The sequence below is a fragment of the Centropristis striata genome, chromosome 19, assembly GCF_030273125.1.
Source record: "Centropristis striata isolate RG_2023a ecotype Rhode Island chromosome 19, C.striata_1.0, whole genome shotgun sequence".
Classification (NCBI taxonomy): Eukaryota; Metazoa; Chordata; class Actinopteri; order Perciformes; family Serranidae; genus Centropristis; species Centropristis striata.
This window is the reverse complement of record NC_081535.1, coordinates 17,825,216-17,842,166: the sequence shown is the minus strand read 5'-3', so window position 1 is coordinate 17,842,166 and position 16,951 is coordinate 17,825,216. Positions and strand designations below refer to the sequence as shown.

Below are 16,951 nucleotides of genomic sequence, written 5' to 3'. Positions count from 1 at the left end.
CAATGAACTGCTACTAGCTCTACCCCCCGTTGGTCCAAGGCAATCCAGACTCTTTGCATTTCTTGTTCCCCACTGGTGGAAAACACTACCAGTTCCAACCAGAGCAGGGGCGTCCCTCTCTACCTTTAAAAAACTCCTGAAGACCCAGCTCTTCAGAGAGCATCTTTCCTAGCACCACACGATAATTCTACTCCTTAAAGAATTGTCACTAGCACTTATTGATGCACTAATAGCTCTTACTGCACTATACCTTGATTGTTTGCTTTTTTCTTCCTGTAAGTCGCTTTGGATAAAAGCGTCAACTAAATGACTAAATGTAAATGTAAATGCAGGAGTTTAATGTCTTGCAAATCATTCCAGAGTTGTAAAAATACCAACATGCCTTTATTTTTATGATGCAGTAATAGCATTACAGAACTCTTCATGACAAACAGAGAGATATAATTCCAAAAACGGCAAAGGATTTGCTAACAGGGAAAAAGGTGTTTTAAATGTACATTATGTATGGATTTTCCACTTGTTATCAGCAGACTTTTATAAGTTACTGGGAAAGGTAAGCTAGGGAAAGGTATTGAAATCCTTCAATCATTCAAATTCAGAAGACTCATAACAATAAAAGAGTCTCACACACAGAACTGTCTCACTGAACAGGATTATTGTGTAAATTAAAAAAACTATACAGTCTCAGTCAGTCCAACAAAAGTCCACTTTCAAAGGCTTTTTTTAAGTGTATGCCCCGCTGAATCAAACTCTCAGGTTTACCAATCCAAATGAAGATGTGTTATCTGTTCTTCTTCTTGTCTTTTTTACTCTTGTTCACAGAGCTTTGAGTGTTTGAGGAGACAGCGATGGCGTGGCCGCTGGCCTTCAGATGGTCAAACAACTTGTTTCTTGTGGGGAACTCGTTGTTGCAGGTCACACAGCAGAGGCTTACTTCTTTCTGGAGGTGGAAATGAGGATAAATTATTTTCAGAAGAGATTCCTAATAATGAAGTTAATAAATTGATAATCATAGATATAAATGACTGAGTTTAACCGTACAAACCTCTGTTTGACAATGTTCTGCTCCTGAGTTTGACTTGACATTCTTTGGTTTGTCTTTCCCTCCACCTTTCTTTCCTTTTGTCTTCCCAGAGCTGCTGAGGCAACATTAAGAAGACAGGTCAGTACGAACACATTCTTAACTGCAAGGCAGACACTGTTGACACATTTTTTAAAAAAATCTCAAATAACTTGTGCTATCATGCCTAATTGGAGAATTAAAATACAGATATGTTTTTTTGTGTCTTATACATATGGTGTATGGTTATACATATGACAATAAAGTGTCTTTGATTTTGAAAAGGAGAAGTCTTCTAATCCAAAACTGTTTTTGTCAAATCAGTTCTCTCTGAGCAGAATAAGTAAAAATCACTCAATAATGCCAACATTTTACTGCCCCTTAGCATAAAAAAGTTACTAATGTCAGTCATTAAACACACAAAGACTTTTGAAGAAATCTAGAGAACCAGGCAGAAACAGAGTTTCCATTAGTCGAAATCTAAGCAAATTTTGAAACGTCGCTTTAAAGAAAATGCAAATAAGGGATGTTTCCATCAACTGCTTTCGATGGAAGAAACTAAGCTGCATAAATATACTTTGTTCAGAAGATGGCAGTGTAATGAATTGCTGTGGGCTCATCTGTCAATATACAGGAGAAGAAGTAGATATTGCGCAAGAGAGAAAAAACAACCAAAAAGAGGTTGCTAACTGGACACCTTTTGAAACAGCCATGTGAGTTAAATGTTCGCTGCGTCAGCACTTATTCAGAAAAAGTATTTCAATCTCTAGTTTAGCGCATTAACTGTTTTTCGTCAAAGACAAAAACCACCTCAAGCGAGCGTAAAAAAAATAACGTTTTTTTAAAGATTTTTGGTGTTTCAATCAAGTTTTCCTCATGCAAATCTTCAAAATGCGCATAGGAATGTGTTGATGGAAACATGACTATAGACTGTGTCTGGTATCTTGAAGAACACAGCGTTGGACTGACCTCTTGACTTCTGTGGGAGGGGGATCATCCTGCTCATCAGGCTCTGTAGGGTTCTCGGACTTCTCTGGGGCTTCTTCCTCACAGTTGGTCTGTGTTGGTTTCTCCTCCTCCTTCACCTCCACCACCTCCTCCTCCGTTACATTCTGCTATAGAGAGCATGAATAGAAAGGTTCACTTCACACTAAACTGTAAACTCTAAACCTCTAAAAACAAGAAAGGTCATCACTCACCTGTACTACTTTCTGCTGTTTCTTTTTCCTCTTTTGCTTTTTGGAGAGCCTGTGCAGGTGAAAGAAAAATGTCAGAAATTATATAAAATTCTCATGACATTAACATGTTCTAACCAACCTGACAACCAGGTAAAGGGTAAGCAGGTAAACTACACACTTTTGCCTTGGTTTGTCTGCCTCCTCGTCTTCCTCCTCCTCTTCCTGCTCATTTTCATCCTCTCCTCCCTCCTTTCCGTTCAAACCAAGTGACTCATCTTCTTCCTCCAGCTGCTGCCGTAGCAGTGCCACCATCTCCCGGTGCTTTTTGGATTTTTCATGGTTTTTCATACTGAAGAAAGGAAAGGAAAGAAACAATTCAAAGAAATGTAAAAGACACAAATAAGACCGTTTTAACAGTTGGTTGAGTGTATAAACACCCTTTAATATTTTTGTTACTTCGTAGTAGTGGTAGGTAGTGGTGAATGAGCAGGTAGGTGCAATTGAGTGTGAGGTTACTCACGCTTTATCTGATTTGAAGGATTTGTCACATGCTGGGCAGTACAGACCATCATAATAATCATCCATTGTAAATTCGTCTCCATCAGGCTGCTCTGCATCTGTGAAAGAATTTGTAATTATACAGTTAAAAAATATATTAAAAAGGTGTTAAAAGGCATCAAAAACAAGAAAACATCACTTGCAGACTGGCCCAAATGATGGTGCATGCTAAATATTAACTGCTTTCAATTCAAAAGGATAATGTTACCTTATATATAATCTACAGTTTATCATTTATAAATGCACCCTAAAATTGTTAGCTTGAACAATGGATTTATACTTTACTTAAGGGGTTAATAAAAGCCTTGCAGTAGCTTTGATTTATAGTTCATGCTTTGATTTCTCCTGCTGATAACACAGACGGATGAATCACACATCAGGCTATATATGAGCTGTAGGAGCTGAAGCATGGAGTTGCCATACGTACCAAAAAAAAGTATAAAGCCTAAGTCTCAAACACAGTCCGACTTACCTCCTCCCTCTTCACTGTTCTTCTCCTGTGTCTCCACATCCAGCTCCTCTTCCTCACTCTCTGATGCATCTCCAAACTCCTCTCCGTACTGAGCCTCTATCTGCTGCAGCTCCTTCTCAAGCTCGGACATGGCTGCCCAGCTCTGCTCCTTGTACTCCTCTGCCAGTCTGGAGGAAACATATTATTAGAAATAAACAGAGAAAATGTGTCACATTTACCAAACTGTCTATCCGCGACATACTTGGCCTGGTGGAGCTTCTGCTTCCTTCTCTGCTCCTCCACCTTCTTGATCTTCTCAGCATTCTGCTCCTCCACCAGCTTCCTGTGAGCCTGCACACGGCGGTCACGCTTGCGAACAAAAGCCACGAGTTGTCGCACAAGTTCGTTGCGCTCCTTTCTTGCCTTGTCTCTGGTCTTCTTGTTCTCCTTCTCCATGGCCCTTTTCTCCCAGCGGTTGGAGGCCTGCCTCGTATCGTACTCTTCCTTCCATGCAAAGTTTTTACGTGTGCAGAAGCTCTGCCAGTAGCCATAAAACACATGCACGACCTGTAAAATAGAAATAGAGACTGATGAAGTACACCGGCAGACTATAAATCTTTCTATCATTAATATTTTAGTCTTGTTACTCTTTTGTGTTGTTTTTACTCAGTAGCAAAAGCATATTAAACAACTTTAAGTGTGCTGCTGGCTTACAGTATCATAGTCACTCTGAGAGTCTCCAAAGGGAGGAAAGTCCTCCTCCTCATCCTCATCTTCCACCTTGCCGTGCTCCATCTCCTCCTTAACAATGGACTCAAAGAGATTCCTGTAGACTGTGAAAAAGCCCTAAGGAGGAGAGAGGGTGGATGAAAACAAGAGGGGACATAAAATGAGAAAATAAATATTGCAGTTTCAGTGCCCACAATCCCAAAGGATGACGCCATCATCACGACTCAAGTAGCAGGTCTAAATTAGTACAGTTTGACTCTATGCCACATTGCCAGTTGGAAATTATACATACTAGTACTAGTGATTGATTAAACTGTTGTCTATACCAGAGGTTCCCAAGCTTTGCCATGCCAAGGACTCCCATACAGCATTAGCCTCTAGCCCCCCTTTGCAATCTATTTTTAAATAACATGTACATTATGATGGCAAATATCAAAAATCAAACATACAGCTTCTTAATTAAAATGTCCTTATTTTGTATTAATAAGCCTTTCTTCTGTTAAAAATCCCTTGTAATTTCTATTCAACAGTTATATTAACAGTAAACATATTTTTCTCTTTTCTTGGGCCTATTAATTTGTTGCATTCAGGTCTTTTAAAGACATATATTAAAGTTTCCACAAACCCACAACAGCGGTCTATACCATTTGAAATCATGGTGGTTGAGTCAAAAACAAAGCCTGGTTTTAAAAGAAAGAAAAAGAATAAGAACATATTTTGATGATTAAAGGGATAATATTGTAATTCACAATTTTTTTGGGCCAGAATAATCATGACATCAAATGTTCATATCACCCCATCCCTACTCTATTCTATTCTGTGTGTTTTGGTAGATGGCCTGTGTGCTCTTACTTAAGAGGAGACTGCATGCTTTGTTGTTGTTGTTGTTGTTGTTGTTGTTTTAAGTGAAGCATAACCTCCTGTTTTCCCACATTCCTGCAGCTGGCATACACGTTGGCATTGCCTTTTTATCCACCTTATAATAATGTCATTACTTATTCCTCTTATTTGCACACACGTCCAATAAGGAAAGATAGTCCGAGCTGTTATTTAGTTGTGTGGTGTTACTGGGTTACAATGACTTCTCAAAATTCAGAGACATCCAATCAGGTTGTGTGGTATGTGTTTTGAATTCAAGATTCCATTTCTAGGTCATTCATAGTTATCTCTGTGCTTATTGTGGACAAACCTGCACAGCTTAACTTTTAAAGTAACAGCTTTTCTTCCCCTCCCCTCCTCACTGACAAGAGATTGGGCTATGTTAACCAAATATCATATAGTGACACAATTGATTTCTCCTCCTCAAAATGAGACTGCAAGGATGTTTTGAAGAAGTTTCTTTTACAGGCCGAGATCTTGTTCATATTGCTATTTTCATTCTCTGAAAAAGAGGACTGAAGAGACCCGGGTGACCACAAACACAAACCTTCTCATCATCTCCGTAGCCAGAGTAGCAGGTGACCGTGAAGTACTGCAGCAGATCAATGCTGTCGTCCTCATAATCTCCACTGATTCCTCCTTTCAGAAGAGCATCCCTGTGATTGTCATACCTGCAACACAGATGAAGACACAAGCAATCAAACATATGCATGCCAAACCCATCTGGTTAGTACATACAATAGACGACTCTAAATATGATGTTGAAATCTGTACGCACCAAGCTCTCTCCTGCGGATCACTCAGGACATCATAAGCTGCTTGAATCAGCTTGAAGTGCTCTGCCGCCTCCTCAGCATTTTCCAAGTTTTTGTCTGGAAAAACCACAATTGTTTGACTGAGAAACTTCCAGAGAGCTTTATCGACAGTCATGCAAAGGTTCAAGGAAACAGCATCACATGTTGATGCAACAATGAAAAACTGAAAGCAGTAAAGCGTCTTTACAATTTTCTCAGAGTAGGACAGACATTGGGCAAGCTCCAAATGCACATTAGCTAATAAACACTGTTAATTATTTATTTATTAGTAATAGGTAGTGATGCAGTGTTGCAGACAACTACAATATCCATAACAGAAAACCATAAATGCAATACTACTACATTTCAGAGGTAAATATTGTACTTCTACTGTATGATCTATACACTCTATTTGCAAGTGTACTAGCTTGCGTATCGGTATAAGGTTTTAATGTAAATCATACTGTATTTGGTGCATTATACTAGCCAATTTAATACACTTTCACCATTGTACTGTAGTGTAAAATGTCACATCAGACTGCTGTTTACTTCTGATACATTACCAATACTGACAACACGTCTACACTTATAATTACAGATTTCACAGCAAAATCAGGAGTTTTAGTGCAACTTGTAAATTAAGTATATTCTATTGCTATAGTTACAAGTTACAACACCTTACCTGGATGCCATTTCAATGCTAATTTCCGATAAGCTTTTTTCAAATCGTCGTCTCCTGCGTCCCGTTTCACACCCAAGATTTCATAGTGACACTTCATTGTAAGCTAAATGTAATGTTAAACCTGACTCTAGGATAAATATTCAGTAAAAAAAAAAACGTTCTTCACGTTGTGCCGGGCGAAGCTAACTTTAGTAGTGGCTATGCTAACTGCAGCATGCTAGCAACCGGGTAGCATCTCTATTTTATCTCTTCAGCAATTCAGACTTCTCAGGTGATCGCGACAATATTATAATGTTTTGGCCTTACATATTCACATACTATTAAGTTGCTCTGTCACTGACAAACATATTCTGTACGATAAGTTACTTTACAACCGGTTGATGGGACCATAAGTCATATCAGTAGTGTATGGTGCAGCCAAATCACGCGAGAATTGCTCTTCTTTACTTTATAAATTTGGCAGATTTGAAGCTATAACCGCGTGCTGCTGCCATCTGCAGTTTGAAATGTATTTGTTGACTGCGCAGCTTTCATATTGAAAGACGGCGAGAAATGACATAAGTAGAAAATAAGTAGAAAAAGAACTGAGCGCATGTTGGAATAAATGTATATGTATATATATATGTTATTATTGTTCATTCATTTATTTCTACTTGTGTCATTTCTCGTTTCATAGAAAAGTACCTATGCAAATCAACTTCCACATCTGATGCAAATCAACCTGCTGCAAGAAGTGTTTTGCGTGCGAGATCGCCGTGCTGTGCAGGCCAGAGAACAAGGTGCTTTTTGGTGGCCTCACCTATGGGATCAGCAATAAGCGGAAACAGACGGAGTGGTAAGGTGTCACCATGGCTGTAAACCAGAGACCCGCACCCTGGCAGAAGTGGAGAAAGAAAGTGGTCCGACATTAAGGTGAGTTCAGAGAAGTTCTACATTCATGTGATCTTTTAGAATACAGAAGATATAAATACTATAATAATCTCTAAAAAAATTGAAATGAAACATGAGTACAGGAGCATTTTGCAGGTGGGAAAATGAAGCAGGGGAGCAAATAAATATTTTTCCCCACTGTATAAGCATGTAAGAACTTTACAGATATTAGTGAGGTGATAAAAAAATGTAAAACTCCGCATGTTTAACAATAGGCCTATAATTTATTGAATTAACAATGAATGAACACTGGACTCTCATGTTCACGGTTCTGATTCTGTGTATTGTCCTACACTATTACATGTAATTATAAATCAACTAAAGGATTAACTATTAATGCTCACTGACTACAACTCCCTGTTCATCTCATGCTGTTAGAGTGAATCTGTGTTTATAGATTGTAGATGTCACACATATATGTTTACTGTCAGTATTTATCATGCCATGATGCTCTTTATAGTCAGGTGCAAATATGGGTTAACCCTAAAAAAAATTCTAACAAAAGGTTTTTCAGTGGTTTACAATAGTATCACATGTACTTAAAAACATACTAAAAGTTTGCCAATTTTTGACTCCAAGAAATGACCCATCTTCAAAATGGCAGCCTCCAGGTCTTTAAAATGACCATTACTCCTTTTAGTCAGGCGGATTAGCTAGATAAAGGGGACTCGCCGGACAAAAGCACTAAATGTTTTCCACATGCATAATATAACATATAAAATCTATGAGAACCAATATATCTTCCAAGTCACTTAAATGGTCCATCTTGATGTCAAAATATATATTTTCTGGGTCAAGGGATCTTTTAAAGCCATTGAGAATATCACTAGATGATTATTTGATCAAACAGGTATGTTCATTTTGGCCATGTATTTACATAATTTCAAACTCAGTTCCTAAGCGTTCAGACATATATTAATATAGGTCATATACAGTACACATATTCTGAAAAATGATTAACATGCGTACATTTAATTGAACTTTATTAGCTTCACTTATATTATTTATTACATTTACAACCACAAAGATGTGTACATCTGTCCGTCCTGGGAGATTGATCCCTCCTCTGTCGCTCTCCCTGAGGTTTCTTCTTCTTTTTTCCCCTGCTAAAAGGGTTTTTTAAAGGAGTTTTTCCCTGGCCGATGTGAGGGTCTAAGGACAGAGGGTGTCGTACCATGTACAGTCTGTGAAGCCCTTTGAGGCAAATCTGTGATTTGTGATTTTGGGCTATATAAATAAAATTGATTTGATTTGATTTTGATTTGATACAGTTCCAGTGTGCCTTCCTACATGAGCACCTTGCACGACAGCCGCTTGCACCTTTACAACCACACTTGCCCAGTTCACTTCAGGCTTTTGATGCTATTGGTAGAATGCTCCACACAGGAAGCCAGACCTGGCTGTCTTCATCCATTGTTCCTCCCCTTCCTTCTGGACTGGGTGTCGGCTGCTGGGCCAGTTCAGATATTGGCCAGATCCCAGACTGGTAGGCAACTCACTTCAAGTGCTGCAGCAAGGAGCAGTTGGTGGAATCTCTTCCATTGTTTTGTTCTTCTGGCAGAACAACTCTCTCAGTGCTTCACTGACCGATTCCAAATCACTTGTCTTGTCATAAAAGATGACTGTGTAGTGCTCCAGGAGCGTTTGGAATCTATGTTCATGGGAGTGTGCGGATTAGCTGCCATGTACACTGCTCAAAAAAATTAAGGGAACGGTTTAATCTCATGTCAGATCTTGATCAACAAATAATTTACGGTCAGAATCTTTACTGATGTACATTGTATAAATTGTTGATATCAAAATGACATGTGAAAACTGGTCAATAAAAACCAAAATCATTTACCCATTGAGGGCTGGATTTAAAATCACACCAAAAATCAAAGTGAAAAATTGACAACACAGGCTGATCCAACTTGCATGAATTTTATCACGGCAACTCATAATGTGACTCAGTAGTGTGTATGGCCCCTGCATGCCTGCATGCACTCTCAGCAGATTCTGAGCTGCTCCTGACGAGTCGGCAGATTGTGTCCTGGAGGATCTTCTCCCAGTCCTGGATCAGGGCATCAGTGAGCTCCTGGACAGCATGTGGGGTACTTGGCGGTGTCAGATGCACCTATTCATAATGTCCCATAGGTGCTCAATTGGATTTAGGCGCAGGGGAACGAGAGGGCAAGTCAATGGCGTCAATGCCCTCATTGTCCAGGAACTGCCTACACACTCTGGCCACATGAGGCTGAGCATTGTCCTGCACCAGGAGGAACCCAGGGCCCACAATAGATCTGAGGGTTTCATCCTGGTACCTAACAGCAGTCAGGGTACCATTAGCTATCACATGGAGGTCTGTGCGACCCTCCAAGGATATGCCTCCCCAGCCCATCACTGACCAACCACCAAACTGGTCATGCTGGATGATGTTACAGGCAGCATGGCATGGTGTCTTCAGACTCTTTCACGCCTGTCACATGTGCTTAGGGAAAACCCTTACTCCTCTGTCAAGAGAACGGGGAGCCAATGGCGGACCTGCCAATTCTGGTGTTCTCTCGCAAATGCCAATCTAGCTGCGAGGTGCTGGGCAGTGAGCACAGATCCCGCTAGAGGATGTTGGGCCCTTATACTACCCTCATGGAATCTGACAGTTTGGTCAGAAACATGCACACCAGGTCATTTTGTAGGGCTCTTGCAGTGCTCTAATTCCTCCCAACACAAAGGAGCAGGTATTGGTCCTGCTACTGGGATAATGCCCTTCTATGGTCTTGTCCAGCTCTCCTTGTGTAATGGCCAGCCTCCTGGTATCTCCTTCATGCCCTTGAGACTGTGCTGTGAAACACAGCAAACCTTGTTGCGACCATGCGTATGGATGTACCATCATGCAAGAGCTGGACTACCTGTGCAACCTGATTGGGCTGCAGGTGCTGCCTCATGCTTACCTGACAAGGAGAGAGAAATTGTTTGTGGCCATCACATGCAAAACCATTGGGTGGTCTTGTTTTTGCCCCTCCATTGCAGCTGTTGCCCCTTTATTTGCACCAAAGCAAGTGAAATCGATTCACAATATCTTGTTATTCCTAAATGGACAGAATGACGTCCCTGATGTTAATCCGACTTGGTGTTATACTGTGACGATTAAGTGTTCCCTTAATTTTTTTAGCAGAAGGCCTGGGTGACCTCAGGGTAGGAATTCCAAGCCACCCATTCTGACTTCTTCCCCTTCCCACAGAATGCTGAGGTGTGCTCAGAAGTACCCACCTATTAGTGCTAAAAGGAAAGGAAACTAATTGCCAACATGCACATGGTGGGTATTTTATGAGCCAATTTGCCATTTTGAAGCTTTGACACAATTTTTGAAAAAGTAAAAAAAATCTGTTCTGAAAACCAATTTAAATTACTTGATCAGAATGGTAAAGGGTGCAAAAAAAAGAGAGATTATATCTAATATACAATTGGTGGTGCGTTCACTGTTGAAATAGTATCTTTGGTGAAGAGCTAAGCTTTAAAATGTAAAAAAAAACAAACAAAAAACCCCACAAACAAACATAATACGGATTCGGTATACAAGGGCTAGTATACAAATTAAAAAATAACAAAAGCACCAGGGCTATATCATACTACACATAAATATTATAAAACATACTGATGGCATTTTTGTTACAAAATTGAATTAGAAATTAAAAAGTAGGCTTATTACATATATGATGATCAGAAGAATCAGAAGTAGGCCTACGATCTTTATTTATTTTTTCTTTCTCATTTCTTTCTCATTATCACTAAGGTACAATTGCATTTTCCATGGCTTCTTTTGATGAAGTAAAATGTATACTACAACATATCCATAAATAAAGCAGTACCAGAAAATACAAAACAAACAGCGGTAATGCTAATGTATTGTTTAAAAAAGATGTATGTATTAAAAAAATAAAAATAGATAAATTAAATTCTGGGTAAAGTTGGATCATAGATTTGTATCAAAATATATTTTACAACAGCCGAAAAACCTGTAAAATCTATATCGGACTGAATTTTGGAGTTAGACCGTTAAAATATTTTACATTTACAACCTCCGCGCCGCCAGGGGTCTCTCGCCGCCGCTCGCTCCGCTCTGAACATGTGTTGTTTGAGTCGGGTGCATGGTCGGATGTTACGTGAGGTTTCCCTCGGAGTACAAACATGTCGGCGTACAAGAGAAAACGTGGAGGACAGGCTGCTTTTGATAAAAAGGCAAAGAAAGTAAAATTTGTTGCGGACGAAGGTGAAACAGCGGTGCAGTCCGAGCAGGAGAAGAAGAATGAAATCACGATTCCGCCACCGGTTTCTGCGGTAAGTGATCAGGTTTGTTATGAGCCGCAGAAGTTGATAGCTAGTCAGCTAACTTACGTTTACCATTACACCAGAGGGATATTTTTCTTTAAGTTATTTAATCAGGGTTCATACGGATGCTTGAAATCCTTGAAAATGCTTACATTTTAATGTTGTATTATCAATGTTTGAAAAGTACTTGGATTTTGGATAAAGTGCTTGAAAATGCTTGAAATTCTTACTGTATTTCTCGTGCAATCTGACTATAGGTAATCGCATGTTCAATGAAAAAAAAATATTAAATCGAATATTGAGATTAGCAAACTGTACTTTTGGTTGTTAAAAGCGTAACACCATCGCTGTTGGTATGGTTGAGTGAAATTACTCCTTTTAGCATGTAAGTACTCATCTAAAGCATGCAACTTACAACCGTTGTAAGGTACTGGAAAAGCTTGAAAATGGACCTTGAAAGTAATTGAAAAGTGTTTGAATTTGACCACTGAAAAAGTGTATGAACCTTGTTTAATGTTTTAAATTTAAAACTCAGTAGCTATAACAAACAAATAGGACTGTGTATTTCAAAGAGAAACTTGTGATACTACAGCTGGCCTTGTCTGCAATCATTGGATTTGCTCAGTTATTTTTGGCTTTTCATTAAAAAATTAAGAAGCCATCTGGATGAATGGGTAAAATGTCTTAATCTCCATAATAATAGGCTTGTTTTTGTTTGTTTTGACACGATGGAAATGCATTATCTTGAACAGGGTAAATGGACCAACAAGGAGAGGGTCCTCATTTTCTCCTCAAGAGGAGTCAACTTCAGAACAAGACACTTGATGCAAGACCTGAGGACCATGATGCCCCACTCAAAAGCCGGTTAGTACCGTGTAGTGATGGCCAAATGAAGCCCCATGAAGCCTCGAAGCTTTTTCATCCAATTGGTTAAAAAAAAGGTTAATTTATCGAGGCTTCATGTGCACACAAACCCTCTTGCTGGTCAAAACCTTTATTGTCATTTCTACTATTTGTGATGGCATCTTGTCTGTCTTGCAACTGTGTCAGCATGAGAATAATCACTGCCAAGAACAATTTCATTTGATTTTATGTGGTTCGTTAATTGAATCTTTTTTTGATTAATTTATGGGTATTGGTAAAAGTCAATAATGTAAAAAAACAACAACAACATGTCAGTATGATTTCATTCAATGTTTGAATAAATCCAATAGGACATGAGATGTTTATGTTAAAATTGTTGGAGTGTTTTCCAAAGATTAGACAGTGATTTTTTTAAATTAATACTGGGATGATGATGATGATGATGACTTCATTTTATTAAGAAAGAATATTTTTGCCACTGTGCTTGGACTCAATTTTGCGGGGATCCATTGCATTTTATATATGTTAATTTATCACACCAACCTGATGCCAACACTCAAACCATTCCCTGAACCAGCGAGGCTTCAAACGTCATCATTGACATCACTCGCCCTTTAAGAAACAAGCCTCGATACGCACTTCATAAAAGACTTTCCGGATTTCTGGACACACGCTCTGAAGCCTCGGCACAGTCCGTCCCATCGCTAGTGCCGTGTGTCTGTCATATTCAGTATTCACTCAATTATATATGTTGACTCCATGTTATTTACTCAGAGCCAAGTAAACAGTTTTGTCAATTAAACTGCCACATTAACATGCCTTTTTTGCCTGTTAGATACAAAAATGGACAGAAAGGACAAGTTGTTTGTCATTAATGAGGTGAGTTGGCTTTTCAGTATTTGAACATTGATTATATAATTTGATACATTTCAGCATAACTAAAGATATGCATTGTTTCCAGGTGTGTGAAATCAAAAACTGCAACAAATGCCTCTTTTTTGAGGCCAAGAAGAAGCAAGACCTCTATATGTGGTTAGTGTTTGATTTGTTACATTCTATAAACATTAAAGGCATAATGAGTTTACTTCTACTCATACTATCATATCCCTCATAATCATAATTTATTACCAACTAGAAGCTAGCATCTTTACTCGTGAGGTGTGGACATAGCGTCCAGGTGCCAGATTGTAAGCAGGCAACTAATCCGAAGCTATGAAAATGGCATACACTCTGCCGGAAAATATAAAACAAATATATGCAAATGCAATACACTAAGCGGACAAAACTCTTTCCTCGCCAGAGTGTTGTTGTGAACCAAGGAGGAGGAGCCAACATTTACTGTTATGTTTACAAACGTTAAAGAACAAATCCTACTCATTGTGCCTTTAAAGTGCCTTTTGTAATTGCTGTTAAAAAAACAATTATTTGTTAGTTATTTTAATCATTTTTTTGCCTTACAGGATTTCAAACAGCCCTCATGGACCTTCTGCAAAGTTTCTGGTTCAAAACAGTGAGTTACTTCTGTCCTACAATCCTATAAAACAAGATTAGATAATGTATAAGCAGGGACACTACAGCAGGGGATTCTATGGATTTAGTCGCAGAGAGGGATAGTGCAATAACTAAGAGATAGGATAAGAGATGTAAGTAAAAATGTGAAATGACAAATAAGGAAGTTTAAAGAAGAATTAAAACTTAAAAAGAAAAAAAGCTGGTTTCTTTCCCATTTTCATCATGCCAAAATAGTTTGCATCCTTTTGTCTAATGTCAAGTTTTTTTTGCCTTTAGTGAACTCTAGTAAAATATGGGTCATTGTTTATTTGATAAATGTAATAACTTTATCTAGCCTGATTTATAATGCTATTATACTGTATCATTTGTAACATAAAATACAAAAAATTCTGTCAGACACACTGACAAGGTGAATGTGCTTTGTACATAAGGTTATACCACTTAAGAGATCAAAGACTAAGGTGACTTTAACATCACCTCTATTGAACTGAACACAATTTAATTAAAAATCACAGCTAACATATTTACAAAATAACAAATGACTGAATTAAAAATCACAGCAAATAAAAACCTCTATTAAACAACATAATACACTACTGTCTCTATATGTAAAAGAAAATAAGCAGACATAAATGACATGATACTTAAAAAGCATTCACCATTTAAGGTTACATTTGTATATAATAACATTACTATGTGTAAGTCATTTTAAATCAATTGGGATTACGAACAGCGCCGCTTGATTTAAGTCCAATTGGCCGCTGCCTTAATCACTGATGTTTGCTGACATTGGTCACATGGGTGTTCCAGTAAATTTAGCTAGTTGTTAATTTTAATTTAATGTTACAGACTGTATAACGTGAATGTTACAAAGTCAATTATGCACAAAGACAGTCTTACTTACTTCCATGGTTGATGAAAATGTTTACTGCGAAAAGATGAAAGCGCGGGAGCTAAACAACTAGTGGCTTCTCAAACGACTCCACCCACCTCAACGTCCGTTGGGCTCCGCCCCGAATTGCACACTGCCGTCAGGGTTACCAGCAGTATGCAGGTGAAATATAAAATATAATAATAGATGATAAGAAATCATCTATCCCCCTCATATTTTTAAACATTTTCCTCCATTGTCCGAGAGCTATAAACTGTCAACACAATGCCAGTTGGTGTAGTTTTAGTTTAGATGTGAAACACATTTTAAATAGAGCATGAAAGACAGTACTTTCCACCAAACAAAAGTTTGCACAGCAGTACGCACATTCTCACGGCAAGTTCACTTTTCATACATGTGGCATATGCGGGAAAAACAAAGTACACGTTTTTGTGCGTATGCAGCGTTGATACATGAGGCCCCTGAAGAGCAGTAGACATCATCTGCCATGTTCCATAGGAAAAACTGACTTATATGATTGTTTCCTCCACAGTTCACACACTGGCTGAACTCAAGATGACTGGAAACTGCCTCAAAGGATCCAGACCGCTGCTCTCCTTCGATCCTGTGAGTAAAACTGGCACGAGGGAGACACCCTGTCAGATATTCTGTCAATGATGTGTTTTTATCAGGAGTATATTTCAGTGATTGGCATCATTGTTTCATCAATGATTAGCAAACTATTTGTTGTTTTTAATTTGGATGAACTGATCTATATTGTCTTAATGAGCAGTCATTTATTGCCTAGCTGCTTTGTCATACTGCCTAAAATACACATTAATGAATCTTTCCAGACGATGGATTAGTGACAACCTTCAAAAACCTTCAATCTCAACAAGAGCTAACCTTTTTTTGTGTCTCTCCTACTGTTTTTTTTCTCCCACAGACATTTGACAAGGAGCCTCACTTTGCTTTACTGAAGGAGCTCTTCATCCAGGTGTGTATATCAGAGGCATACATTAATCATGAATACACCTATTGTAATAACTGAGCAAAGTAGACGCTCTATTCAACTGTAGCCAGAAGATGAAATTATGGAAATCTGAGAGGGAGCTGATCTGTTTTATTGAACTGTATCATTTCATTTAGTTGCCACTGTTATTTAAATTGAGATAGATGCTATTGTATTAATCCTTTAAAACCCAAATAATGTGTGGAAAAGGAAAATCAATGAAATCCAAGTCTGATAAAGTAATATTTCATCAATCATTTTATTCTTCCTGTCCTATTTAGAACTCTGCCAAAAATAGTTTGCAATAACCAGATTCTGTAAAAAACAAACAAAAAAAAACCCCATTCAGCACAAAAGTGGCTTTTCTAGAAGTACTCATTAAGTTTTTTGTTGTAGACATTTTCTACTCCACGCTACCACCCTAAGAGCCAGCCCTTTGTGGACCACGTCTTCACATTCACCATCGCAGACAACAGGATATGGTTTAGAAACTACCAGGTAATGTTTCATTATTATTCTGTTGTGGGTTCAGTTTTAAGATATACATTTCTTTCCTTTTGTTTATTTTGCAATAATTTCTCTGTCACGCTCAGATCATCGAGGAGGATGCCTCTCTAGTGGAGATTGGCCCTCGCTTTGTTCTCAACCTCATCAAGATCTTTCAGGGGAGCTTTGGAGGGCCAACACTCTTTGAAAACCCAGACTTCAAGTCTCCTAACACGGTAAAAATCCAGTGCACGCTAGTTTTGGTTCTTAGCATGTAATTTGCCTGATGCATTACCATGTTGCGTAATATATTTCACAATTAATCCCCTTTCTCTTCACACACCTGCAGCATCGGCGAGAGATCAGAATGGCAGCGGCAGCCAGAGTGCGCGAGAAGCAGATGGTGAAGGAGATGCAGAAAAAGAAGAGGACCGAAGCGAAACAGGAAGTGGTCAGAGATGTTACAGCGAACGTCTTCGATACACCAGCTGACGAGAAGTCTGTTAACATCATGACAGAAGCACCGGAGCCAAAACCGGTGAAGAAGAACAAACACAAAGCTTTCAAAAGACAAAGGATGGCACGCAGGTAACCGGATGGACTTGATTACGCTGAGTGAATGTGTAACTGCTGCCGT

The 16,951-nt window shown here is 38.7% G+C and overlaps 2 protein-coding genes across 4 annotated transcripts; one reads left to right on the top strand and one right to left on the bottom strand.

Annotated features, from left to right (window-relative positions):
- Positions 1-441: 441 nt before the first annotated feature.
- Positions 442-6,770, bottom strand: dnajc21 (DnaJ heat shock protein family (Hsp40) member C21). Of its 3 annotated transcripts, none has more exons than XM_059357825.1 (12): positions 6,332-6,770; positions 5,634-5,727; positions 5,403-5,526; positions 3,962-4,093; positions 3,510-3,814; positions 3,269-3,435; positions 2,759-2,855; positions 2,417-2,587; positions 2,260-2,308; positions 2,030-2,175; positions 1,046-1,139; positions 442-940 (listed from the first exon to the last, which is right to left on the bottom strand). In XM_059357825.1, the coding sequence occupies exons 1-12, from the start codon at positions 6,426-6,428 to the stop codon at positions 782-784; spliced, it is 1,635 nt and encodes a 544-aa protein (XP_059213808.1). In that variant the 5' UTR covers positions 6,429-6,770; the 3' UTR covers positions 442-781. The 3 variants fall into 3 exon arrangements, with proteins under 3 accessions (XP_059213808.1, XP_059213811.1, XP_059213810.1); XM_059357828.1 differs by having other exon boundaries at positions 1,046-1,136; XM_059357827.1 differs by having other exon boundaries at positions 2,030-2,172.
- A 4,621-nt stretch (positions 6,771-11,391) lies between these two features.
- Positions 11,392-16,906, top strand: bxdc2 (brix domain containing 2). Its single transcript, XM_059357829.1, has 10 exons — positions 11,392-11,578; positions 12,322-12,433; positions 13,269-13,312; positions 13,395-13,465; positions 13,894-13,943; positions 15,370-15,443; positions 15,763-15,813; positions 16,225-16,326; positions 16,422-16,550; positions 16,664-16,906. The coding sequence occupies exons 1-10, from the start codon at positions 11,429-11,431 to the stop codon at positions 16,904-16,906; spliced, it is 1,026 nt and encodes a 341-aa protein (XP_059213812.1). The 5' UTR covers positions 11,392-11,428.
- Positions 16,907-16,951: the final 45 nt, after the last annotated feature.

Bases quoted from the DNA above. Each gene is read 5' to 3' on its own strand.
- bxdc2 (XM_059357829.1), top strand. From the start codon at position 11,429: ATGTCGGCGTACAAGAGAAAACGTGGAGGACAGGCTGCTTTTGATAAA. The intron at 15,444-15,762 runs GTGAGTAAAACT...TTTCTCCCACAG, and splicing joins CGCTGCTCTCCTTCGATCCT to ACATTTGACAAGGAGCCTCA. The intron at 16,327-16,421 runs GTAATGTTTCAT...TGTCACGCTCAG, and splicing joins TATGGTTTAGAAACTACCAG to ATCATCGAGGAGGATGCCTC.
- dnajc21 (XM_059357825.1), bottom strand. From the start codon at position 6,428: ATGAAGTGTCACTATGAAATCTTGGGTGTGAAACGGGACGCAGGAGAC. The intron at 2,309-2,416 runs GTGTGTAGTTTA...TCACCTGCACAG, and splicing joins GCAGACAAACCAAGGCAAAA to GCTCTCCAAAAAGCAAAAGA. The intron at 2,176-2,259 runs GTGAGTGATGAC...TGCTCTCTATAG, and splicing joins AACAGCAGAAAGTAGTACAG to CAGAATGTAACGGAGGAGGA.